The 26602-nt window shown below is 41.3% G+C and overlaps 1 protein-coding gene across 2 annotated transcripts in view; it reads right to left on the minus strand.

The window, feature by feature from the left end:
- Positions 1-440: 440 nt before the first annotated feature.
- ACSL4 (acyl-CoA synthetase long chain family member 4) overlaps positions 441-26602 on the minus strand; it is a 34140-nt gene continuing 7978 nt past the window's right edge. The window contains exons 2-16 of one of the 2 annotated variants that reach the window (XM_050310555.1): positions 16051-16097; positions 13350-13863; positions 12873-13050; positions 11358-11467; positions 11129-11267; positions 9878-10028; positions 8642-8765; positions 8385-8456; positions 6598-6737; positions 5972-6144; positions 5714-5788; positions 5306-5497; positions 4671-4785; positions 3804-3961; positions 441-2899 (exon numbers count right to left, since the gene is read on the minus strand). In XM_050310555.1, coding sequence (XP_050166512.1) covers positions 2742-2899; positions 3804-3961; positions 4671-4785; positions 5306-5497; positions 5714-5788; positions 5972-6144; positions 6598-6737; positions 8385-8456; positions 8642-8765; positions 9878-10028; positions 11129-11267; positions 11358-11467; positions 12873-13050; positions 13350-13700 — 2136 coding nt within the window. In that variant the 5' untranslated portion in view covers positions 13701-13863; positions 16051-16097 and the 3' untranslated portion in view covers positions 441-2741. The remainder of the gene's footprint in view (positions 2900-3803; positions 3962-4670; positions 4786-5305; positions 5498-5713; positions 5789-5971; positions 6145-6597; positions 6738-8384; positions 8457-8641; positions 8766-9877; positions 10029-11128; positions 11268-11357; positions 11468-12872; positions 13051-13349; positions 13864-16050; positions 16098-26602) is intronic. The other variant, XM_050310556.1, reaches the window with a different exon arrangement.

A 26602-nucleotide genomic window follows, 5' to 3' on the forward strand; every position in this document is an offset into this window, starting at 1 on the left:
ATCCCAGTTCCTTATTTTTAATGGCAAGAATTGCACATTCTTGCTCATCCTCTGTTGCTTCTCTACAAGCTCTGTCACAAAAAGGATTCAGAATTCATTCAAATGAAGGATAAAGTTCTTTCCAAACTGCATGTTATTTTATTTGCAAACAACCCCCATGTTTGAAGGGAGCCTGATGTAAACCTTCCCCTTCTCCAGAAATGCCTGAAAAGCTGATGGTGGATCAAATTGTCTTTTGCAGCACATCCATATTTAGTTCATTCCTTAAAAACCAAACGAGGCCCCCTGGAGGCTTTGTTTTTAATATCTGCAGCAGGTACTGCTGCTGCTGCTTTTGGGAAGTCCTTCTAAGGCAGGCTTGGTTTCAGACAGGATGGGAGGCACAGAACAGAAACCAGAGACAACTTGTGCAACACAGAAAGATCTACCAGAACACAAACTTGTTGAACCATTTAAGTTGTATTCCACTTTTGAAATGTTAACATTTTGTATGTATATTTTTTTAAAATAGCAATCCTCAGTCAACCAAGACACAGAAGATAAAATACATTTCATATAAATACATTCATGGCTTTTTAAAAAAAAAAAAAGTCTTGTAGCCTGCTGACAGACTCAAGTGCAAGCATCTTTCTTATATGTACTTCACTTTTGTGACACTGACAGGCTGACTAAAGGCTATTTAATAGTGACCATTTTTTAACACAGAAAAATTGGTAACCTGGCTCCAGGACTGAGTAATTTGAAAAGTTGCTACTGATATGGGAAGTAATTCCTGTTGTTGTAAACCAACTGTATGTGTCTTTTAAAAAAAAAAGTAATTTAATTGTTTTAGAAAAGCTATTTCTTTGTTCCTTTGAGTGACTCTTGCAGTTCCATGCACAACGAGATGCAGTCAGCTTTCTATACCGTTTTCTTTTCCTCCTTCCCCTCAGGGTTCTTGGAAGATGAGCTGGCAGTGTTCTGGTCTAGAGAAAGTTATGCCTTGGGAAGTTTCGAGTTGGTCCCCAGGAGGAGGGCTGATTCAGCTGAGGAGTATAGAGCCATGATTTATTTTTGCCAAAGCCTATTTTAACTGGGAAAAAAGAAAAATACACATACATGCAACGAAAGAAAAAGCTTGCCCTGAAGTTGCAAGCTCGTGTGTTCGAGAAGCGTTGTACAAAATCTTTTACTTTCTGTACAGTGACAATACCAAATAGTTTTTCTTTTTAACCATCATATACACAACACAAATATTATGAATAGAAATCTATATATACTTTCAAGTGAATTTGGAATATATAGCAGTTGAGGGCCACGGCTGTACAAAATGTAAGCAACATATATAAAATGACTAAGAAAGTGCAAAGTAGAACAGTATCAAGAGCCTTCACTTTTTACAGCACTTATGGTTCAAGTGTGAAGAGCTGGCAGGGATGCAGGAGCTCAGTTACAATTCAAAAGAAGACACAGTACAGAATTCGGCACAAAAAAATGATGAAGTATTATTAAATTATATCTTCCCACTCTTTCACATCTCTGACTTCCAGTTAATAAGAGAACATTTTCGTAATGAATTTCTGTAAAGAGTGATTTGTCCCTTTTTACAAGTTCCATAAAACAAAAATTCCCTGACCACAAACTACTTTTCTGTAAGTAAAACAACAACACTAGACAGGGGAACTACAGTTGGTTTCTGGTTGCTTTGTTAAGCTTACCACAGTTAAAAGGTGAACAGAAATACCTTTCCATAAAGCAGATCCAGACATTTAAAACCTGAGCCTCTAAATTCTGTACAGGTGACCTGTACCATGTGAAGGTCTAGAGGATCAGTGCCTTGAAAACAAAACCGCCAACCACTCTCAATAAAACCCACCCAAACTCCTCTGAGTTTCACGTCTCTTTAGACACCACTGCCCTCAGTTTCACTGCTGTTTGCCAGCCCAGATGCAAGTTGTGCATCCTGCATTTGGGCACTGATTTCTCATCAGTTATGCCCTGGAGCAGAACAAGTCTTTGTTTTCTTCTACTTTGTGTCCCAGTGGAAAGCTCTGCTTGAATTAAAAACCAGCAGCAAGTAAAATCTGTTTGGTGAGTTGGGAGCTGAAATAGTTAATTCAATGCTCTTGGATGAAATTTCATATAACTTGGTTTTAGAAAGCTTTTCAGTTCACCTTTATTTCAGTAAGTGTACTTTATACTCTTTTGTAGGCACTGTAATTAATCAAGATACTGATGTGCAGAAGAACCCATCCATTCTCAAGCAGTGTGTTATTAGGGATCTCCAGCAAGTTCTTGACTAATGTTGTTGGTTTTGTTTTTAAATGGAAAGGGATAGACATTACTCCTCTTGCCTCCTTTGCTAAGTGTCTTATTATGACAGAAGAATCACCACAATCACATTATTTTTAACTCTTTGAAACACAGATCATACTTCAGCAGGAGTTAAACAGAAGTTGCAAGCAGTCTGAATATTCTGGAGAAACAATACTAATAAAATTACCTGGTCATACTGCTTCACATAGTGATGTCTGTCTGGAAACTGGAGATTATCACATGAAACTCTATGGAGACCATCAGTGTCTAATCTCTAATAATTACGAATTTGGAGTCTAAGATATTCCGTTTTACTCGACAGAGATTACAGAAAGTCATCTATTTGGTGTGTTTTTTGAATGTGTGATATCTACAGTATACACAGACATCCAGAACTGAGGCAGGAGAAGAACCATCTGCACAACTGCCTGGCCACCAGAGCTGCTTTATTTGCCTCCGTACATTCGTTCGATGTCGTTGAGGTAATGGTTTTTCAGTTCTTTCCTTTTCAGCTTGAAAGCATCTGTTACCAGCCCAGTCTCTGGGGTCCAGGGTTCAGGGCTTAGCCGTACTTTGATGGGGATTTCAAACCTTTCTAATTTCACTGCAGGGACAAGAAGAAAGAAAAACATGACTGTGATTACAAAGCCAAATGAAGTACTGATTTGTGCTACCTACAAGTTTAAGGTGAGCACTCTGTAGGTTGTATAATATGGTGTCCTACTTGATGAAATAACCTTACAGGAGGGCCACAGGCAGATTTAATCCTGCACCAGTGCTGGTCAGTGTGCAAATATTCTAATCCACTGGACTTGCAGCTTGCATTGGATGTGACAGAGCAAAATCTAAAGCTTGGAACAAATGCCTGTGCAGCCTGAAGCCCTGAGACTACTGCCACAAGAGGACACACAGAAATCTGGAGTTGTATCTTTGTTACAGGAATGTAGTGATAACTGAGGTGAACTCAGACTAGTTGGATGTGCCTCATATTTAAATTATAATGAAGGACTTCTATGTTTTCCATGGTTGAATGTTTCTTCCCCAAATTCCTCCTTCCTAAGAGTTTATTTAGAGTTCAAAACAAAGGGACTTCTCTGTGTTTTTGTTACATTAACCACTTATTTTCCCTTGAGCTGGAAGCAGTGCTTTCAGCTCCTGCTGGTGGGCTGGGAACGCGATCCCACGGCCACGGACTGGCAGCTGAATTTCCAGCACAGCCTCCGGGGGGCAGCAGATGCGGGAGCCGGGAGCGTTTCTGCCTCTAAATTCGGCTGCCTCCCACTCAGACAGGTGGCTGCTCGTGACGAAGTTGCTTTATGTTCCACTAAGAACGAGAACGATGTCTTTAAAATAGTTTTGGGAAAAAGTGTCACATAAATTAGTTGTGTCTCGATAGTAGGTTACTATCCAGAGGGTACAAAGAACATGTAAGCAAAGGGTGAGGATAACAGAGTTTTTGCTGGGTAAGCCCCAGGAGATTGGCCAGCACCACGGGCTGTGTTACTTACTCTTGTTTGCCACTTCTTTAATCTCTCGCAGGATTTCTGCTTCCATTGTAGGATTGTTACAAATGTCCACCCAGGTTCCACTGATGCCCTTCTGCTCAGCCAAAGCCATCAGCCTCTTCTGATTAGGAACCACAAAACTGATCACGTAGGACTGGTCACTGCCCAGGATGGCAAGGGAAGGAAGGAGAAAAGATCCAGTCAAGACTTCCATTTCCAGGAGTAAATTACCTGATGTTGGAGCCACAGATGCCCAGGGCTCTCTGAACTTGAGTTACTCCCCCATACAGAATCCTTCTTGTACATCAAGTCTTCCCAGCTCATGGCTGAACAGGAAGCTGGTTTACAGTGTTGGGTTTGATCAGAATCAGAATCTTTGTGTATTTTCCATGTGCACATCTCAGTTTTAGTTTCCCAGCTAAACCTGGGGCTCAGCCAGTTCTCTGCAGTTCCCCCTCACGTAGAGTTTTGAACTGAGGGGAGGGGGAGGAGAGACCAGGACCATTTCCAGAACTCACGGGAGAGCTCTGGATTAGGTGCAAAGTGTCCAGATCAACTCTTCACTGGTATTCTGAGAGAAGGCCAAAACACATCCTAAATATAACAATGCCTGTTTAGGGAAGGGATGGGATGGAACTGGAGTGTATTTGGATGGGTGAAATGCCAAAAGAAAAACTGCTCCTTTCTTCAGCTTTTAGGGAATCTGGGAACCTGTGCTCCTTCAGGAACACTCTTTGGAACTTGCATTCTGGTGGAGGGGGTTGCTCAGTGGAAACCACAGAAAACCAGAGCATTGCATCAGGGAAGTGGATCAGAGCCTGCATTTCATCTTCACTCTGAATGGAGTTTCTGAATGAATACCACTCTTACCTTTTGGCATAAGCACAGATATTGTCAATCAGTGGACAGTTCTTCAGTGCTGCCTCTACTTTGCCCAGAGATACATATTCTCCTGCTTGTAGCTTTACCAGGTCTTTCTTACGATCTAGGAGTCAGGGGAAGGCAAAAGAAAAGCTTGTTTCATTTAAACTTCTGCATTTCCACAGACTCATTTCCAAAGGCACTATATATGGATTTTGTGCAGTGCTGTGCACAAACATTAATTAAAGCATCTTACTAGAATTTTAAAGCAGCTAATAGCTGCCAAGTTTATAAAAACTTCTGTAAAGAAGTCTATACAGCACTACACGTTTTGTCACGCAGCTTGTAAGGAAGTGATGAGGACTCTCTTCTTAAAAATTGGTAATTAATGCAAAAGTTAATCTTAGATTTATTCTTTAAAATTTGTGTGCTACATCTAGATGGTGATAATGCCACAGCAAATGGCATCACTTCCATTACTACAGCTGTGAGGACTTTTGGAAATGCGTTTTACACTGTGCCTCTGCAAGCAAATAACCTCAAGTAGGTTAGTCCTGGCAAAGCCAGCAGCATTAATAGCGTTCTTATGATTATGTTTAGCCAGTATCTGGTAATATATTAAGGTATCAAAACCTGAGGCCCACCTATGATCTGCAGACACCCATCGGGATGAAACTCCCCAATGTCTCCTGTACAGAACCATCTCTGACCGTTCTCATCAATGGAAAACTCTTCTGTTGTCTTCTCTTCATTTTTAAAGTATCCCATGGAGACATTGGGTCCACCAATTACAATTTCTCCTCTAGGATTAGGCTTGTCTTTATTAGTATAACCCCCTGAAAACAACATAATTATTTTTAACATGTATATTCTGTTGCCAAGAAAATACTTTGATACATCAGCTTGAAGTTAAAACACACTAACTGATCATGTTAAAAAAGATAAAGGATAATTACTTCATCTGCTACACCTAGCTAAGCAGGTAGGCAAAGAAACCAGCTAGGCAGGGGTTAAATTAGTTACTCTGAAATCAAACCAATTAATGCTCTCACCTTCTTGCCAGTCTCTCAGTTTTATTTCACAGCAAATAAGAGGAGCTCCAACTCTGCCAGTGCTGTAATCAGCAACTTAGGAAGAGAACAACAAAGAACAGAAAGGTTTTTTGTCACTTGAAATATAAATAGGTCATAGTTTATCTCACGTCACTTTATTGCAGTTAAGAACTGCAGCTATTTGGACTTTACAGCAATCCCCCAAACCCCCATGCACACCTATATCTTATTATGTATTTCCAGAGGTGTTTTAACTACCTTCTGTAATGGTTCCAGCTCCACAGGTCTCTGTGAGTCCATAGCCTTGACCAACAGGACAGCAAAAGCAGATGTTCATGAATCTTTGTGTTTGAGGGGAGAGCGGTGCTCCTCCAGAGAGCATCATACGGACATTCCCTCCCAGCAGGGCCTTCACTTTCTTAAACAATAGTCTGGAAAGGAGGAAAGGAGCATTAAAAATTATTCACTCAGCTCGCTTTTATCAAAGACACGAACCTTCTTCCTTCCTTCCTCTCTGGAACACCTTAAAAATGAACTCACAGATTTTAGTAGGGACAGGAGGGCGAATCCAAACCCGTTATCTCTTGTGTAACACTGGAAGAGGCAGAATTCCTGCAGCTTAACTAAACAAACATTCCAATTTTATTACAAAAAAAAATGCAATCCAATGAAAACTAACTAGTCAGCTGTTGGGAAGATTAGTCATTCCTGCCATTAAATATCTTATCCGTTTCCAGTAAGAACTTGGACTGCTTCAATTAGTCATTAGATGGTATCTGCATGTAGGAGGAGAACTGTCTGATAGCTCAGATGATCATTCTTTTAGAGTGTCTTCACAGATATCCCAAGGCAAAAGGTACACTTGGGTGGTGAATTGTACTTACATGTTACACAGAGGTGCATCGTACCCCCTCTTGATCTGTTCCAGTTTGTAGTCATAGCCTATCTTGAACAGAGTTCTCTGGATATAGTTCATCTCCTGAACTTTACTCATGACATTTTTATAAATTCTGTCCATTATTTCCTACAAAGAGTTAAAAAAAGCAAGGAAGATTACCACAAGGAGCAGTAGACCAGCATGTGTAAATTAAAGTCCATGTTATGCTATAAATAAGCCCCATTATTCTTCCTTTGAAATGGATAGTAAGTGAAAATATTTGCACCATTGGTTAGGTAGTGCTTAAGTGCAATGTGTGATCCATCAGTCAATTTGCAAAGCACGACAGCTGGGTGCTATTTACACCTTAACCTGTACTTAAACTGTGACAAAGTGGTTTAGAAAATTCTGAATTCAAGTTTGGGTAAATCTCTTTGCCAGAGGTTGGTATATTCCATGCAAGATAGATCGTGCTGAGGAGTCCTGATGGCCATACTTTATCCACAGCAATTGGCAGGGGCAAGGGAATGAACCAAGAGATTTCAGTTCACCATTTCCTTTTCCAAGATTGTTTTTCAACTTTCAAAGCAATGTGGTTGCAGTAATTCCAGTTATCTGACAAAAAACCACCACAATTCTGTCACAGAGGAGAGATTAATTCCCATTAAAATAATAACCTATGATCACTAAAATACACAGAACCTAAAACAGTGTTCAGACTGAGGAAGTATTTAATAGAAGTTTACAGATTGGCTCCTTCAAATTTGTTTTGGAGCACAATGCTTTGAAGTATTTATGTGCTTTCTCCCCATGAAATAAATTTAAATGGATATTTTCCAGCAGGCTGGGGTTCTCAGACATATTAATTATCACTCTGTTAATTATTAAGAAAGAGATCAAGCTGCTGTATATGCTTAGCATTTGATAAAATGAAAGAATGCAAGTGAATAATTGATTTTAAACCTCTTGGCTACTCTAAGATGCAGAGCAACCAAAACCCTCTATTCTTAAATGAGGTGAAATCCTCCTGCTCACTCACCCCCACCATGCGCCAACAGCTGGTGCTTCCAGTCCCATGAGCCACAGATGTGATAAGATCACAAAAGCAGCACATGTGATTCCAGCACACATGAGGAAGCTTTTTCCATTAGAAAGACACAAACATTTGTGGATTTTTTTTGTATACCACCCTAACCTTGTGGAATGCAGGAGCCTGGTCACTCAAAGAGCAGCAGGAGCTACAGAAGCAATTGGAGTCCTGGTCATTTTTGCTTCTAAGAGACTAAGTCTGTCCTGCTTACCCTGAGAACAGCAAGAGGGACTCGGCCTCAGTGTTACCTTGAGGACAAACAGCTGAGACTGAGCACCCCAAAAACTGGAGCAGCACAGCCTGAGCCTGTGACAGCCAACTGCCCCTATCCCTAAAGTGTCCTGTTGGCCAAAGCCACCCTGCTTTGTCCCTGTGGGAAAAGGAGTTCCAGACTGTGACTGTCAGAGGCTTTCTGTGTCACATCAGTAGTCCAGTAAAACACCACTTGCAGCTAGTGGAGCACATTTACAGGTTTGGATGAAAAAGGGCCCTGGCTTTGGTACAGACTCTTTAGTACAGGTCTGCATCATCAGTGCTCAGTTCAACCAAAGACAACTGGAATGTCTACATTCTGCTCTTTACTACTGGTGACAGTTACTGTCACGTGAAGAGAAAAACATGTTAGTAAATAGACTTTTCTAGCATGAAAAAGATAGAAAACATCATTTTTTTTTTGCTAAACATATCTGCTTCTGCATACTTACAGGCACAGCTGCCATCAGTGTAGGCTTAAGTACAGTACAGTCTCCTTTGCTTCCCTTCTTAATTTTACTTGACTGTAATAAAAAAAAAAAGTCAATTTATGAAGCAGAAAACCAAACAGCTCTTTAAAACTGAGGGGCTAAAAAAAGAGGGAGATATATTATCATGTAATTTGTATCAATCTCTTCCCCTGTTCCTGCATAATTTTTCCCCCCCTTGTGATAGTAAGAGTAATGATTAATAACCGGCACCCCCTCACCTGATCCGAGAGCGTGAGTGGGGAGGAGTATCCGATCCTGCAGCCGTAGGTGATGCAGGAAACTTCTGCTGTCAGTTCTAACACGTGGGCCAGAGGCAAATAGCCAATGTAAGTGTCCTTGGGGCTGGGGAAGGAAAGGGTTACTAATTAACCACGAGGCACAAATGGACTGAAAATACAGTTTAACAGTTTTATTGTGTGCTTAGTTATTGCTGTTTGAAAGATCCGGATCACAGGTAAGGCTTATTCTTCTGCAGGCAAGAAGGATGTGATTTCAACCACAGTGTGTAAACAAAATGGGGAGGTGTGACCTTACTGAAATCAGTATGAATTACAGGATTTGCCTTGTTTTCTAGGAAACATGAAGGTTCCTTAGTGCTTCACTGCTGTTTCCTCTCCCTGGGGGAGATTTCATTCCAGTTATGAAATTACGGATGAAATCGCTATATTTTAAAATAATGACCAATGATTTACAAAACCCTGTCAGTCACCTTTCTCTAAGATACATTTCTAGGAAGAGGGCTGATCACTGAAGTACTGAGGCTTATTTCAGGAAGTAACTGCTCAGAGACTTCTCAGCAAGACCCTTCTGGCTGTCACTGAACTGCAGCTTCCAGCACCCGTCAGAGCTGGGGCTGTATCCTCTCACAAAGGAGTGGAGCAACAGAGCTCATTTCAGCTCTTGAACCCTTTGTGACTGCACAAATACACCCACTGTCATGAAAAATCTCCTCAGAACATTAATGTGAGGGAACTTGCAGTTGGTTTTACTGTCATCAACACACAATTGATTCCTCCTCTGCTCCTGCAGCAAACTGCACTGGAGCAGATTGTGCAGCACATGCATGAGCCACAGTGGTGTCTGCAGGTCACTGGCAGTGGTAGGCTCTGACATATTTCCTACACTGACTCGAGCTGCCTGAAAATGTCTTAAAAAAATTCCCCACGTTGCATTAGATGAGGAATCTCCTTATCCAGTGGCATCCTGTGATGCTTAAAAGTGCAAAAATCCGTCACTGACCTAGAGCTAAGGGTAATAAACCAAAGTAGCAACAGCACGTGAGAAAAGAGCCAGAAGGGCATACTTTTCAAACACTTCTTGTAAATTAGAGTAGTGGACTCACAATAAAATGAACAAACTTGATAACACACAAGGCCAGCAGCAGCCTCTCTATAAATTTGCATACTTTTGGAGGCTCTGTTTTACCTCTCCATACACAGCTAAGTGTTTCTTACCCCAGTCCAGGTATCCTCTCACACTGTCCTGTCATTCCAGCTATTAAGTTTTTATGTTGCATCATCACTCCTTTGGGTCTCCCAGTAGAGCCACTGGTGTACATTACTAAAGCCAAGTCTGAGGGAACAGGTCTGCTTGGCAGAATGCTTGCTAAAAAACACAGGAGAAAAACTGTTATTAATTCTTATCTACTTTCTAAATTATTCCTGTAATTAATCAATCAGTGTGACAGTGTCTGTAGTCAGTGTGAAACAGCTGCTCCACCCCAGGCAAGCACACTGTGCTGCTGCATGGGCAGTGGGGGAGGCAGAAGTCGGGGCTGGAGAGAACAGGGATCTGTTTTTAAGAGGAAGAGAGGGAAGGCTGATTTTAAAAGGATTATGAAAATTTGGGCATCTACACAATCTGAGTGATACTTCTGTCATCATGGCTTATAGGCATATTCTTAGGATGAAAATCATTGGCTTTCATGGCTTTCACAGTGTCTGCAAGGAAAGCAGGTCTTTTAGGGACAAACCCAACAAAACAACAGCCCTCAGGGTCACTGCTGGTCTCTACCAGCACCTCAGGCTGATCATAGATAAGCAGCTGTGAGGAGTCTGTGCTTCCCAAAGCTCCTTTGCCAGTTTAGCTCCTCCTTTATTCAAGAGAGGAGATGAGGGTAAGTACAGACTGCTCATGTAAAGAAAACAGATCATCAGGACTGGGTTTTCCTTCCTTATGTTTACAGTCACTCCTGGCTGCCCAATAGAGCAAGGAATGTAAATAATGTTATTCCTCTAGCCCAAGGTGCTTTTTAGCTACAGCTTGGTTAAGAAAACGGACATTTCCAAGCCAATTAAAAAACCCAAAACTAACCAACCACAAAGTCCTTCAAGTGTTTTCTCCTCTTTTCTTAGGAAAAGTAGTGAAAATAAGATGAATAGAAGGTAAGGGTAGCAAAAAATGCAACACTGCACCAGATTCTATTTCATTTCCTAAAACAAAGGTGGAGTCTTAAATTACTCTGCTTATGGTTTAGAAGTTAAAACCAAAGTTTTATCCTGACATATCTGACACTTAAACAAAAGAGATCTAACACATTTTTTGTTTATTTAAAGGGAGCCAGAGGATGAACTGACAATCTGCCACTGTCTTTGGTTGGACAGCTGCACAGCTGGGGGGGTTTCTGCTACACATCCCTCTTCTCCCAGGTCTGATTTCACTGCTAACACAGTTCTGATTAGTCCTCTCTGAAGTGATGCACTTACAGTTTTCTGGTTTGGCTCCCAGCTCTTCCACTGTCTGCATACTATGAATCTCCACATTTTCAGGGTATTCTGATTTATTGATGGTTTTCTTGTCCACGTAAATGATGTGTTTCAGACAGGAGACTCGTGGCAGTGCAGTCTACAGAAGAGAAACGACATTTTTAGCACTGCCTGCACTGTAAAATTATTATAGGGTTGCTTATATGAGGTGAAGCTGGTACCAAATTACCTTAAGTTTGCTCTCCAGAAGCTCCACACTCGTGACCAGATATGATGCTCCACACTCGTTGAGGCCGTAGGTCACTGCCTCTTCACCCAGCGTGGCATACAGAGTGACAACTGTCACAGTGAGGGAGAGCATGGGAGAGAGAGGTTAAAGTGACACTAAATGCAAGAGCTCTTGCTTCAGCTTCCTGGGAAGCACTGCAGGAGGGGGGAGTTATTATTAGCTCAACTGGGAATTTTCTAATTTTGAAATAAACCAGCTTTTAATTTTCCCATGCCAGAAATTTTACAGCACAGGAGACCTCTGGAACAAGGACAGGAAGGAACCTACAATGATCATCCAGTCCTTCTGAAATTATTCTACTTCAATAGCAGAAAAAAAATATCAGAAAAGAGATGCACCAAACCCCAACAATAATGCAGCAAGCAATGCCACAAAGGAACTGAGATCAGTTCTGCCCCTGAGCTCTCTGCAACCAGAGCTCAGGGAGAGGCAACGCTCCAAACCTCGCAGGGTCACGGCTCAAGGCTGTGCTCACCTGCAGGCAGCTCTTTCCACACTGTCAGCTACTTCCCTTGCTCCCATGAAATTATTGATGGGGGCAAGGCAGAGAATCACACTGAGGAATCAGACTCTTTGTCACACTGCTAGGTTGTTTTTAACCCCAGCTGGCAACAGTGATGCCCTTAAGAGCCTCACAGGCACTAAGAAGTTCACCTCTTCCATTCATCTCTCTACTGGAAAAACCCTTCCTTTAGTATCATCTGCTGTCTCAAACTGTAACCCCAAAGACCCTTAAAGCAATTTGAGCTGCTCCTCACACAGGCAGCTACTACTGCTACTGGAAGAAAAAGCCAGCCCAGTGCAAGCAGAAACACAAGGCAGCAAACAAACTGAGCTGTGGTCACAGTATGGTGTGTGCACATGAGTGCAAGGCCACCTTTGCACCTCACCAACAAGAATGTATGAATTAATTCCAATTGGAGATTTGTGACAGCTTAAATAAATTAAAAAAAGAAAAAAACCCAAACCAAACCCCATGTGAAATTGTCATGAAGTTGAGCAGCATATAAATGTCACCAAAACATCCACGTTCTATCATATGATTTTGTTTACCATTGTTCTCTTTTCTAATAACCATTTCATGTCAGGATACAGTCAAGAAATACTATAAAAACATCCCACATTTTTGGGGGGAAATGGCACTCCTGACATCTTCCGAGTATTTAAAAAAAACCCCTGAATAGTAACTGTACTGTTCTGTCATTCTAACATCTAGAACATTACTACAATAAAATCATAAAAAAGTTTCATAAATATGAGCAAGTTAATTTGAGGGATCTCCACAACACATAGAATAGACTGAAAACTTGTAAGAACCAGACCATCAGCAGAGGAAGTTTATGAAATTCTTACACCTTCAGTGACAAGACTGGCAGGGTCAAAGTACTTTAAAGCCAAACCAGTGCTGAGAAATGGTTCTAAAATACATCAGAAGAAAGCAGGTCGAGCACTCACGAGGGAAGTTGTACTTGAAGCAGGTCAGGGCTACAATCATCCATTCTGCTCGGGTCTCACAGAATATGACAACAGTGCTCTTGGGGGTCAGTCCCAGGGCAGTCAGTCCACTCCCCAGGCGAGTCATTTTCTCATTTACTTCTTCATAGGATAACCATCTGTAACTTCCTAAAATTAACTGGTGAGGAAAAACAATGAATTTTGGATGACAAGAAGCTGCTGGTACAGCTCTACCAGCTGATGTGAGTTGGTGCATAACAGCATAAGGACACACTGCCATTCGTTAAAATTGCTTTCATTTTTCCTGCAGTAGAATAACCAGTGCATCCTGCACTCTGTTATTCTTTAACTACCATCAAATGGATGGTTTATAAGATGATGACTGAAGAAGAGCTCTACAGAGACATGCAGTGTTGAGGCAAGACGCAAAGCAGCTCAAAACCAAATCGGAATTAAGTACAAAATTGTAAGTTTTACCTTTTTGAACACTTTCCCGTTTGGCTGCATTTCATTTTCCTCGCTCAGTATTTCCCTGGTTCCAAGACAGTCCTTCTTGCCAAACTTTGCCAGAGCGTGGTCAAACAGCTTGTCCAGGGTGTCTGCTCCGGGAATGTTGATGTGTGCCAGTGAGTCCAGGTGGGTGACAGAGCGGTAGGGGCTCCCAGGTTTGTCCGAGGTGGGTTTAGCTTTTAACCGTTTGGCCATAGCCTTTTTCTTCTTGGCATTGGTAAGAAAATACCAGGGAATAAATACCAGCACACTGTACAGGGAGATCAACGCGTACACGGGCAGCAAGAGAACGCTACGCACGTCTAGCCTAAGTTTCATTGTGGGTGTTTAAAAAAGAAACCCTCGTAGGAAGTTCTGAAGCGGGCAAGAGCAAAGCAGCAGCGCAGTGGGGTGTGGGGAGAAGCAACAGCAGGTGAAGGTTAGGTTTGATTCACAGCAGCTGCTAAAATTTTAGTAACCTTTGAGAGCCAACAGTGGACGCCTGCGGGTGAAGACCAGTGCCAAGCAGAGAGCAGGAAAAAAAAAGAAAAAGAAAACATAATTAAATTAGTAATATTACAGTCAGTTCATTAGTTTTAGTCGTTCTAAGAGTTCACTTCAGAAGCATCAAGACAAAGGAGACCGAAGTAACCGATGTAAGAGGCCCATACGCTGCACAATAGAGCAGTGTCCTGCTCTGGGGAGGACACAGGGGGAATCTTTTCCATACTTTTCACAGACTTTTCCCCACTGTCTCTGAATAGTTCAGGGCTGTTGAGATTAATTCTGTCCTTCACATCAAAATATTGTGTTCAAGCTACTTGAGTAATGCCCCAATTGCGTAATTATGGGAAAGGTCAATGCTTGTTTTCCTCTAAATATTTGTACTACAGAGAAAAGATGCAGTAGATTGCTTTACTGCTTTTCAAAATATGATATCAACTTATATTCATACAATGTATCTTAGATAGAGTCCTCAAAAGTCCACAAGTTGTAATCTAAAAACCATATCATATTCCAAAACTGCAACTGCATTCCTGATCTCTTACTTTTCAACATCAGACTCTTGGAAAGGGATTACACAGATTTGCTTTTCCACCTTCAAAAACTACTTCAATACATGCATTTCAAACTCCAGGTAAGGAAAATGAAATAAAATTTAACCAATTCCAGTCAATTTAAAAAAAAACCAAAACAAACAACACAATTTGGCAAGATTTTGTCTGCATGTCAGAAATCCTTCCTCATTTCGGAGAACTGGGCCTGAATAAGGACTGAGGGCAAGTGGGAGGAAAACAAAAGCATCAGAGCAAACCCCAGCTGTGGCCAGAGCACTGGCCTGTAACTTGTCTGCATTGGCACGTGAGAGACAGAGGTGAGTGTGATCACCTGGCTGGCACACAGACACAGCCTGCTGACACATCAGCCTCGCTGCCACGGCGGGGAGGTGGAGGGAGAGCTGCACTGACCAAAGGCAGCACCTCAGACACCCAGGGAGCAGCAGCGCTGACACTCACCCCAAACCCAGGCTGTCCTGGACACAGCCTGACAAACAGAATGGCTGAGAACAGGGGAACTCTCAGGGCTCCATCAAGAATTAAAAGAATGTGGGCACACCTCAAAATACACCTTTGTTAATATATTTGCCACCCTCAGGGAGGCTACAATTAACATTTCAGGTTAAACAAGGCAACTGCTACTGACAGTGTTAACAGAAATCTGTTAATGGGCTGTTGGGGTTTTCAATAAGAATCCCAACATATGCAGTTGTGTTGTAGCCAATATCAACAGCATTTAATGTAATGTGAGATTAAGAAATCTGCAGATACTTAACATGACCACCACATTAATTTCTGTAATTACATCTACAGAATAAAATTATATTGAATGATAGTATAATAAACTATAAGCTAAACTAGGCTCAGACTTGTTTGGAAAAAAGTATTCTGCATGCTTCTTTTTATAAAAAAAGATGAATGCTACATTCTTTTCAAAACATACATGCTTGTTCATGACTAACTTCATCATCATCAACCCCAGCAGAAGAGAGATCATTTTACCTCCCTAAGCTCCAGTTCTCTGAAATGAAGATTTATTGTTATAAATTGCCATTGCAGTTAATTCAGTGCTCCAAACACAGCACTTGAGCTTGTACTGCAAACAGAATCAGCCCTGAGAGCCAGTGAGGAAATGTCAGTGCACGCCCATGGTCAGACATGACACTAAAGAACAAACCCCATGGAGAGCTCTCCCTGCTCCTCACCTTCCAACAAAAACCATCTGACCAGGCACAGGGACCTGGATAAAAAGCAGAGTTGACTGACAACTGCAAACTGTTTAACACAGTGAGACGGTGCCACAGCTTTTCTCTGGGCTCAGGAGGAACTTGGTCAGAAATTGTCCTGAAAATTGGTGGTGAAAAACTCCTGGCTAATAATCAAGAACTGGCTAATTCAGGAAGGTTGCATTATTTTGGAATTTCAAGATAATTTGAAATGCTTCTGCAAAACTTAGCTAATTTGTACATATTTGTAATAATTTAAAACAGAATCATGATTCTATCCTGACAAAACTCGGTTGTAATTCTTAATAGACATCAGCTGGAAAAACTTGGTGAGTCCCAAAAAGACAGCCTTGGCTTTTTCCCTGGAACCCATGTAAAAGCTGACACACACACAGGAGTACTTACAAGGGATCTGACAGTGCTGACTGAGGGTTTTTCAGTGTCAATTAGATCTATATTAAAAAAGAAAAAGAAACAAAGAACACGTTAGAGGCTGGGAATCTTTTTGCCTTGCAGAAAGGAGGAATCTTTAGACTTTCCAAACACAACCCATAAAGGAGGAAATCAATTGCATTATTGGAAAAGATTAGGCTTTCAAACTACATTGTACAGAGAGAGACCAAGCTACCCAAAAAGTAGTTTAATTTTTATAGGACACTACCCCCTCCAAGTTTAAACACATTCTGAATAAAGTTATGAACAGTAGCTTAATGTAATTTAATTGAAACAAAAAAAAAAAGACAAGAAAGAGACTTTCATATTCCATATAGTCCATTCTTCTGCCTGAAGGCAGAAACAACAAGACCTTTCTCATCCTTGACAGATGAGTATCAGTAGAAAGATGAACTCAGGACTCCCCACAGCACCCACTGCCCAAGGGAGGCCCAAGGAACATGAAGCAGTTCTGGGTGCTGAGGTAAGAGAAGAGTTTGCAGAACAAAAGCACAGTTATATGGGCAGCGGGGCCTCACTGATCCCATGACCAGTGAATAAAATGATGGCTGTGTGTAACTGCAGAGATCAGGCTCCAGAAAGTCACAGCATAATCATTCCCTTGGACTACTGGGTTTTTACATACAGAAAGCTTGAACTGATATTTAACCTAGTTATGTTTTAATAGCTTTCCCCATAAATCTAAGATTTCAGTCGATTTTACAGACTGAAGCTGAGTTAAATGTCCCTTGCAAAATTCTCCTACAAACATTTTATCTTGAAATGTGAAATAAAAGAGAGATGCTGGAATGTTTTTAGTGCTCCTGGCACTTGCATGTGCCTGTATAAGATTTTGATCCCATACAAGACCATCCCTAACTGGTGAAAAATAAATATTCATCATATTTTAAATATAATGGATAACAGTCTGACATTCTCAACTTGCAAAAGTGCCAGTTCTATTTGGTTAGAAGCCAAACTTAGCTATTCAAATTACACCTCATGCCTTCAATATCCCATTTAAGTTTAATTAGACTTTAAGAGAAAAGATGAGATGCAATGTTTGCATCAATGCACCATCAAAGATACCTTCAAGGCAAAACAACTACATGTTACTAAAATACAGCAGTTATGTTCTCAGTAAACTCCCTCATTCTTTACAAATAAAAGAAAATTTAGCACTTGTGACAAATTTCACAGTATCGAAACAGAACTGCTATTTAATACTAGAGTATTTAGAATATGTGATATTTTCTACTGACTTACAGAGGTCATTATTTCTCCTAACTGTTGAACATAACTAGCCTATTTAGGTCCTTCTCTAGCTGTTCTGGAAGCAGCAGCTTCCAGGTTCTTGCTGCAGGAAATGCCCGTTCCCAGCAGGAGCGACCCGCGCGCGTCAGGCCTGACTGCAAGAACAAACCAAACCCACCAAGAGGAGAAGCAGGTTCTCTCCCAGATAGCTGGGTTTTCAGCATCTCCAGAGGATTTTCCTCAGGTGAGAAAGCTCCTAGCAATTTTGAAACGGTCTAGAGTTGATTTCACACTTGCAGTGATGCGTTACGGTGTTCATACTGCAAAGCCCGCTCCTGAGGTCGTGTTTTCCTTACGGCTGTTACGTGCTGGGTGTTCACAAAACCTCGGTAGTCCAAGCCTACTCCTGGCTGACACTGCACTTCATGCACTGCCAGAGATGGAAGAGATGCTCTCAGTATAATCTGACTTTGACATCCTCAGTTAAAAGCTCCAGGGACAGAAAATCTGCACCACTCTATTCCTGTCCTGTAGCCAGGGCCACAGAACAAATGAAATCAAAGCCCAGGTTCTAGGACACAAGGGACACTCCTCTCTTCCTAATTTAACTGATGTCTAAAAAACAACTGGCTTTTTTTTGTTGCTTTAATATAGAAAACCAGCTTTTAAATAGTCCCAAAAACTTATGGGATTAAGTAAGAGTAGAAGTGTGCATGGGGACAGGAGGATGGTTTATGCCTCTGAAAGGAGAAAATGCCCCAATCTTCTCTTCATTTGCCTACTCAGACAGAACAGAGTCAACTTAGCATTTGCACACATTACTAGAATTTCTAAGTGTAACTCAAAACCTGAAGAAGTACCTGTGGCTAGAAATTTTACCCTATGCAGTTTAATAAGGCAGCAAACTATCATCTTGACTAGGAAAGGCTTTAATTGGCCCAAGCCTAAAGCACTGTAAAGGTTTAATATTGAAAATACATGAACAACAGTGTTTATTGTCCTTCCTCTGGTGTTAAAAAGCTTGCCAGGGATCCAATTTACTCTGTAACAGCGTGATTAGAAGAACACACAACTTCTTCTTCTTCTGTCTACTTCCAACACTGTGTTAGGAGAGTCCTCTAGTAACAAAGATGACATTGGACAGGAAAAGGGCAGTGTTCTAGTTTGTGAAGAAAACTGGAATCTGCAAAGCAGATTGTTTTCAGTTTAAAAACAGCACTGGAGGAAGTCTGGTTCCTCTGCAACTGAGCTCTTGCCAACTTCAAATGGAGACACAATTCTGGCTTTAGCATAAATACTCAGGGTTGACTCCATCCAGGAAGTTCTGAAATCTTCCAAAACAATCCCGTACGAATAAGTAACAACCATTTCTGGAACTTCTCTAGCATTTGGGCAGATCTAAACATTCTGGAAACCACAGCAAGCATTCAGAATTTGTAAGTGGAAAAGTGGTTTTACACAGTAAAAAAAAAAAATTGAGTTGACCTGAATAAGTACGTGAGTTATTAGTTAGTCAGTTTTTGGAAGGGAACTTCATCAGTATCCAGTCATCCTGAACTTGTTCCAGTGCTAGGACTGAAAGAGGCTGGGGTTTCAAAAAGAAATTACAGGAAGACTGAGAAATACCACATTGCCAGGAAGATGCAGCACACTTAAGCACAATAAACAAACGAGGGCATACTGTGAGGCTCTCTACAAGTTTTGATTTTCCAGATTTATACCTGGCACACACAAGAACAACAGAACATTTCTACAGCTTAGAAGACTGCAATTAAATAGCAACAAGAGAAGTATCTTGTGGCTAATTACAATTCAATTCAGGTTGGAAAGGCTGAAAGTAAAAAAAAAACTAAAGGAAATGATTCAGTTTTGACATCATGTCAGTGTTTTTATGAAAACAAACTCCACCAATATTAGTGCAAGTTACTCATGGTAGAAAAAAGGTTCAGGAGACCAATTTTTCTTACTTTCTCACAAGCAGATTTCTACATATCTTCCTCTTGCACATTTGGTGCATCACAAAGGGCAGTGAAAACTCCAGAGATAACCAAGTTTCAGAAGTACTTCTGTGCTCTGGCAATACAATAGTAACTCAAAGCCTGAGAGTTGAGAGCTCTCATGGTGCTTGTACACTGTAAATACTGGCACCAATGGCCCAAAAACAGGGAGAGAGGAAACTCAGTTGCAGTGGATTCTGATGAAAGTTGATGCTCCCTTTTTAAATACATACATTTTATTTGAAATAGTAAAACCACAAGTATATCAGGAAGTTATGTTTCTCTTCCTACTGTTTAAAAAGTAGTTAATACAATGTTTTACTTAGCTACTAACAAAGATCAAATTTAATTTTGGTTTCAGGAAAAATATTATTGTTTTCCCTTATATGCATTGCTTCCATTTACTGCCTCAGAACACATGTACTTCGTGTCAATCAGAAAAAAAATAAATTAGTTTGTAAGTGTCAAACATCTGTTGCTGCAGTAATGGAAGCCAGCCCAGCCTCACTGACCCAGTATTTCTTAATTATCCAACAGCCCGGTGTGAAACTCTCTCCTAATTTGTAACACAAGGGCAAGCAAATATTGGGTGAAAGGGTGAGAGCTGTTTGCATGCCCCAAAGGGAGAAAAGGGGAAAGGCCAAGGCAAGATTCCACAACTGAAAACTGTCCACTGAGACTCCCTGAACTGGGGAGGTCCTTCCTCTGGGCTCACCCGGCAGCTTTGCCTCATTAAATCCTGCCCAGACCCTGCTCTGGAGGCACCTGAGCTCCCTCCCTGCGCTGCCTCGCACGGGCCGGGCCCAGCTGAGCTCTGTCACGGCCAGGGCACACGGCCAGACAAGTCACAGAACCACAGAACCATGGAATGATCAGGGCTTGGAATGGACTTTAAAGATCATCCAGTCCCCCCCCTGCCACGGGCAGAGACACCTCCCACCAGACCACGTCGCTCAAGGCCTTCTCCAGCCTGGCCTTGCACACTGCCAGGGTTGGGGCATCCACAACTCCTCTGGGACACCTGTGCCAGTGTCCCACCGCCCTCACAGTGATAAATTTCTTCCTAATATCTAATCTAAATTTCCCCTTTCAGTTTGTACCCCCTTGCCCTTGTCCTATGACCACAGGTCCCGAAGAAGAGTCCCTCTCTGGCTTCCCTGTAAGCCCCTACAGATCCTGGAAGGTGCTGTGAGGTCTCCACACAACCTTCTCTTCTCCAGGCTGAAGAGCCCCAGCTTTCCCAGCCTGTCTCCATTGGGTGCTCCAGTGCCCTTATCCACACTGTGGCCTCCTCTGGACTTGCTCCAACAGTTCCATGTCCCTCTTATGCTGGGGCCAGCAGAACCACACACAGCACTCCAGACAAGGGCAGAGTAGAGGGAGAACCACCCGGTCAGTGGGAGTTGCACCGTGGGCTGTGACTGCAGTCACTGGGACTGATGGCAAACGCAGCTTTTTTTGTATCCTTTTTGTGGTGAGGCATCTGGCATTTTAATTCATGAATAGGGGAAGAACTGGCAGCTTGGACAGACAGTATTTCAGAAGAGGATAGAAAAGGAAAAAATCTGCAAATGAAAAATACTGATACTACCTCAAAACTCCTCCAACATCTACAAAATAGACTAAAGTGCACATAAATTAAAAAGGAAAATGCATATTCTATACTAATAAAGAAGTCTTTCACCCTGATCCCCTCGACATACACACCTCTACATCAGTTTGAAACTACACACTGGAGATAATTCACATCCTTACATTTAAGCACTACAAGTGAAACAGGTTAAATTAAAAAAAAAAAAATTTAAAAAGAGTCCTGAACATCCAGACTACTCTGTCTAGGTCTGTATTGTGGACTATTGTTGCAGACTGTAGCATAATATGCAACTACAAAACAGCATTTAAACCTATTTTTTATAACCACATTATGTTTAAAATTTTCATTTTTTAAGGGTGATTCTGACTTGAAAATGTGATTGAGGATATCTATTACAAGCCAAGAAAAAGACATTTTTTTATTCAAGCATTTACTCGAACCTGGGTTTCTTCCCAGCAGCTGTTTCATTGACAGAAAAGAGCTCAGTTTCCCCCTGCCTGTTCAGGGCACAATTAAAGTAAATAACTGATGCACAGTGTTTTACAGCCTTCAAAGTCAGATGCAATATTCCCGTTCCTGCAATAGTCCTGATATGTGATAAGGGGTACTGCAGATACAAGTTACATTCATGCTTTCTAACTAATGTTTTGCTTCCATTTGCCAGGTGCTTCCCTGGGCCTGCTGACATTCTTTTTCTCTCTTTTCAGACAGTACCAGCCTTAGGAACACATGCATTGACAACAGAGTGTTTAAGAATTGGGGTGCTCATCTCCCCTGTTATGCTTATAATAATCATTTTGACAATGTGAGGAAATTAGGACATCGGTTGTTTTTTGTTTTGCAAATGAAGATGAAGGAAATAATCTCCCTGGGTAAAAGGTTTTCAGAATTTATCCAGAGACAATATATTTACCCTTATGCCAGGTGGATGCAGCTGCTTCACTGAGCCCTGGAGTGCATGCATTCAAGTTCAGACTCTGATCAAGTCACAGTACTAGGGCTGGACAAATGTTAATGCTGTTTTACTCAACAAGCCAAAAGACTCATTAATGACGTTACCCGAGGTGCACAGATTAAATATTAACACTTATTTCCTGGCCCTGAATCTGGAGTGTTACCAAACATCTGTGCAGCACAACGTAGGAAGAATTCTATGTACCCTCGTGATGACGCGCTAGCAAGACTTAAAATTAAAAATCGCATTTTCCAAGACAAAACAAAATAGTAAGAGGAATCTCTTACTACGTAAGAACAAAAGTTAGGAAAAATTAAACACCCAACCATTTTTTTTAAATAGGATTTAGGTAATAGATTTATCTGACTGAATCTTAGAAACACGAACACGGCAGCCAGTCATCAAAAGCCACTTCCTTTATTTATAAATTTCCTGAGGTCTTGCAGCACTGCTCTGTATTAACCTTTCTGTGAAAGGAGCGATTCAAGCAGTCAAATGTTCAAGTGCATGAGCTCAAATACAGCCTGGCAGGGAAGCAGGCAGTGTAAAGACAGGGCTCATCCTAATCCTCCACTGAGAGTCCTGAGCATTAACCTGTGCTCTGCAGGCACAGAAGGAGCCACAGCAGCTTCTCCTTTCGCTGCTGTTCCCCTGCTTATGAACTTCTCTTTAAATGCCTTGTCAACAGTGGCTGTTGTGCAATGTAACAGACTGGAGCTCTAAACAACATTCCATCTTCCTGCAGAGAACCTGACTGGCTCCTCAGCTCTCGACAAGAAATTCTGCCACCAATTTTATATTTACCTTTTATGGCTTTTCAGAAACTCCATCATAGTCTCATCCTTGGCATTAGGTTGCTTTGTTCTCATTGTTGTCATAATTTAGGTAGTGAAATTAATTACACGCTTAAAAAGGGAAGGGGGAGAGTAAATGTTCCTCCTCATGTACTGCATTAGCAGACTTCTGCCTACCAAAAAGTGTTCTGGGGGCTGGGAGAGATTTTTCTATGGTTTTTATGAGTTTTCCAAAATTCTGTGGGGACAGTCAACAAGAGGAGCACCAGAGATGGGAAATACACTTTCCGTTTTCTCTTAGGAGCTAACACTCAAATGCAAATTCCTCCCCAACACCACCTTTTTTTTTTTTTTTTTTTTGTGACAAAGCAAAAAAAAAATCATAGAAAATTAGGCTCTCGTATTTGCAATTTGCAGAAATTCTCTCCTTGCAGATGTTCTGATACGCAGATGATCGGCTGTGCACTTCAAAAACACAAGTTTAAGAAAACTGTCCCCACCCATGGTCATTTGAGATGGTGGCCCCCGAGATTTCAAGCATTAGTCATCTCTATTTTTCATTTTCATTGTGCAATAAAAATGCTCTGAGGGTCAATACACATGAGGAGCATGGGGAGCAGGCAGAGTTTAATCCTTTGCACAATCACAGCATCTTCCAGTGAAAGAGTGTTGATGTTTTTTGTATCTTTGAGGAACTGAATTTTACTGTAGTCTTAATGCAAAACTTGAGCGCAGTCTACTGCAGACCCACATTATCGTGACCATGCCTGTGGACATGTCCTGCCCCTCAGCAAAACATCCCAGCTCAGGACAGCTGGGCACTGGCACAGCCACAGAGCTTCCTGAGGGGAGTTTGTTCAGATCTCAAGGGCCCAAAACATAAAAACTGAAGGGATCTGCTGGCAGGACATATTCAGATAACTAGATTGCTTTTAATGGGAGTAAAGCAGGAGTCACAGTAGCAACTGCAGGAGAACGAACTGTTCCTGCAGCACTAGACTAAACAGACAGTAAAGTGGTCTCAGACCTAAATTTTGAAGGAAGCTTGAAGAGGAAACTGATGCTGTTGACCATTCTTTCAACTTATTTTTAGAAACTTTTTGTTCTGAAAAAGGGACAGAAAAATCTTTAGTATGACACTGTGTATCGCAACAATCCATGGCTAGTAATTAGAAAATAATAATTTAATTTATTAATAAGTGCAGTGATACTCAAAAAGCTAACATTGTCAGAAACTGGTTTTAATTCAGCTTAAAAATACACAGTCCCTACTTCAGGTCTCTCAGTATTTGGACTGATCATGACAGTGATGGGAGGACAAAGTTCCTATTGGAAGGTTTGAGTAAGGGTTATTTAAGTGCCCACTCCCCAGTTATTGTCAATCTTACTGCTCACTAGAACACACAAGAAACAAGTCACTTTGCCTTGAACACAACTGCAACTCAAATGTTTCTAGGTAAGTAGGTCAGTAAACTCATGAAAAATCTAGAAAATAAAAACATTAAATAGTGACAACTCTATGCGTTCTTAAGTTACAAACATATCTAAATAGACCAAGTTTTCCCTGGCTTGGTAATAAGAGCTTTGTCAGCTGTTGGTTGCTGGTGTCATTTGTATAAATGCAAAACACTACCTGTTCCTTGCAAACATGGAACAGGCTGTTCAGGTGCTCTACTTTTGGTCATGGGATACCACTAGAAACTCGTCACTTTACCATTTTCAGTTTTCACCTAAACTCTATGTCCTGAGTGCCTTCAGGTGTTTGAATGATATAATATCTGCCAAACACTGTGCTTGACAAGAAGTTTTAAAAACTTTAAAAACTCTTGGTTAAAGCTGCTTTAAAAGCCTCAACTTTAAAGCTTCTGCAACCCAATATTCAAAGCTTAACACTGTGAAAGATAAATCTACTTAATGCTATCCACGTTACAAAAATACTTCTCATTTTTAAATAAGGGAAGTCATAAACTAAGAGGTAATATGTAACAAGTTTATTAAACTGTTTGTTCTGTCTGAGGAACACCAATGAATTACCTTAGAGAAACAGAGACCTTATCTACTCTGACCTTTCAGGGAATAGAACACCCTCTCCTTTCCCTTTGCCAGTGTTTGGGCACAGCCCATGAATCAGAAAGGTAGGGAAACAGCTGGTGTGGTAACGTGATCTGGACAGAGGCTTACACCTACTCCTGACCATTCTGTGTGTGTGATTATCACTGAGCACTCAAATAACCTGCACTCAGCTCAAGGACAGAACGAGTTTTCATCTCCAGTTTTGTCAGACAAACTCCCGGGCTGTTCATCCCTCACTCCCTTCCTCAGCCGAGTCCGTGGAGCCACCATGGTCACTGCACAGGTGCTGTTAAAGACATGCAAGGACAGACCAGCCAGATGGAGAACTCACAATGCCAGAATGGCAAAAAGTACAACACTCGCACAAACAGGATGCTCTTCTAAGGCATAACCTTGCTCTGGTCCCTGTTCCAGCTCCACGTTCTCAGCCTGCTTTTTATTTAAACACAGCAAGCTTAGTTTCACTTTCCAGTTGTTCCTCTTCCCTGTGGTGATACATTTCATAGTGAAAGCACTTTTGACCGAGTTGTTCAAACAGAGGTGCTCATAAAAATACAAAAGTATTTCCATGCTTATGAAATAAACAGATTATCCATTTTCATAATGAAAATTAAACACATCTATCAAACAAAGGCACAAAAACAAGGCTATCAAGTTCAGTATTAAATTACCCAGTGCAAATACACAGTGTGAATCAGCAGTACATACAGCTCTCTTCATGGAAAGCAATAGGCAAAATGACAAACTAATGGGCTACTACGGGCAGACAGAAACTACTCCATCCTTCCTACTTCTACATCTGGTGCAGAAAGACAACACATCACAAACAAGAATCTCTCCTTTCTCTTTCATTATTCTTTTCGATTGCTGTATCACTTTGCTGTTATTGGATATCACCACTAGCTGCACAATTAGTGTCTCAACTCTTCTACGTAACATTCAAAGCTATAGAAAATACTGTTATAAAACTACACTTTACCTATACAGTATTGCAATTCTTTTAGTATATGGGTTTCGTTGTGTAAGAAGACCAAAACAAAAACTACCATACTAGGAACAGAAGAGAGGCTAGAGAGGTTAGTACTTGGAGCAATTTTTAAGATAGAACACAACTTCAGCAAATTACTTTGTTGACACAAATGTGACCTCAGTGGAACAGACTCCAAAAGAGAACTGGATACAGTGCAAGAAACTTGCTGGTTCTCTGCCTGAGTCTTCAAATTTAGGTTCATGGCAGCTCAGTCAGTCCAGATCTGAACTGTGGTGATCCCAGCTGGACTTTTGGGAACTTCGGCTGTTCTTTTGGGCTGCAGATTTTGCAGGCAGCCAGTTATACACAACCTCTGAGTAGCACGGGCTGTGTGACAGAGCTCCACACTCAGCCACACCAGTGGCACTGTGAGGGTGGCAGCATCACCTTGGTTTAGTTTCGCTGACACAGAATTTTCTGCACTTTTACACTGTAGCTTTGTAAGAACTTTAAACAAGCCTTAAATTAGAGCTACAAACAGAAAATGAGCTACTGTTGAACAAAGTAGCCTCCACCAATTTGTGCTGCCCCAGCCTTCACAAGCTTGGTATCTTCATGGAAGTGCATTAGGGAAAAGAGGCAACCAGAAGCTACAGCATGAAAACGAGCCTAATTTTATCTTTATTGAAAGAAAAAACCCCAAAACTAAGCACCAAAAAACACTCAAATAAAAACCCACCACCCACTCCACCATTCCCAACCACTGCAGATTCACTTTATACAAGCCAAAATACTTTAATGGGCATAATTTATTATTTGTGGGAGGTCAGGAGTTAGTAATCTTCCTAATCCAAAGTGGCTCTATGGTACAGGAAACAGCTGCTGGCT

This window comes from Myiozetetes cayanensis, unplaced genomic scaffold (assembly GCF_022539395.1).
Source record: "Myiozetetes cayanensis isolate MyiCay16 unplaced genomic scaffold, myiCay2020 scf15, whole genome shotgun sequence".
NCBI lineage: Eukaryota > Metazoa > Chordata > Aves > Passeriformes > Tyrannidae > Myiozetetes > Myiozetetes cayanensis.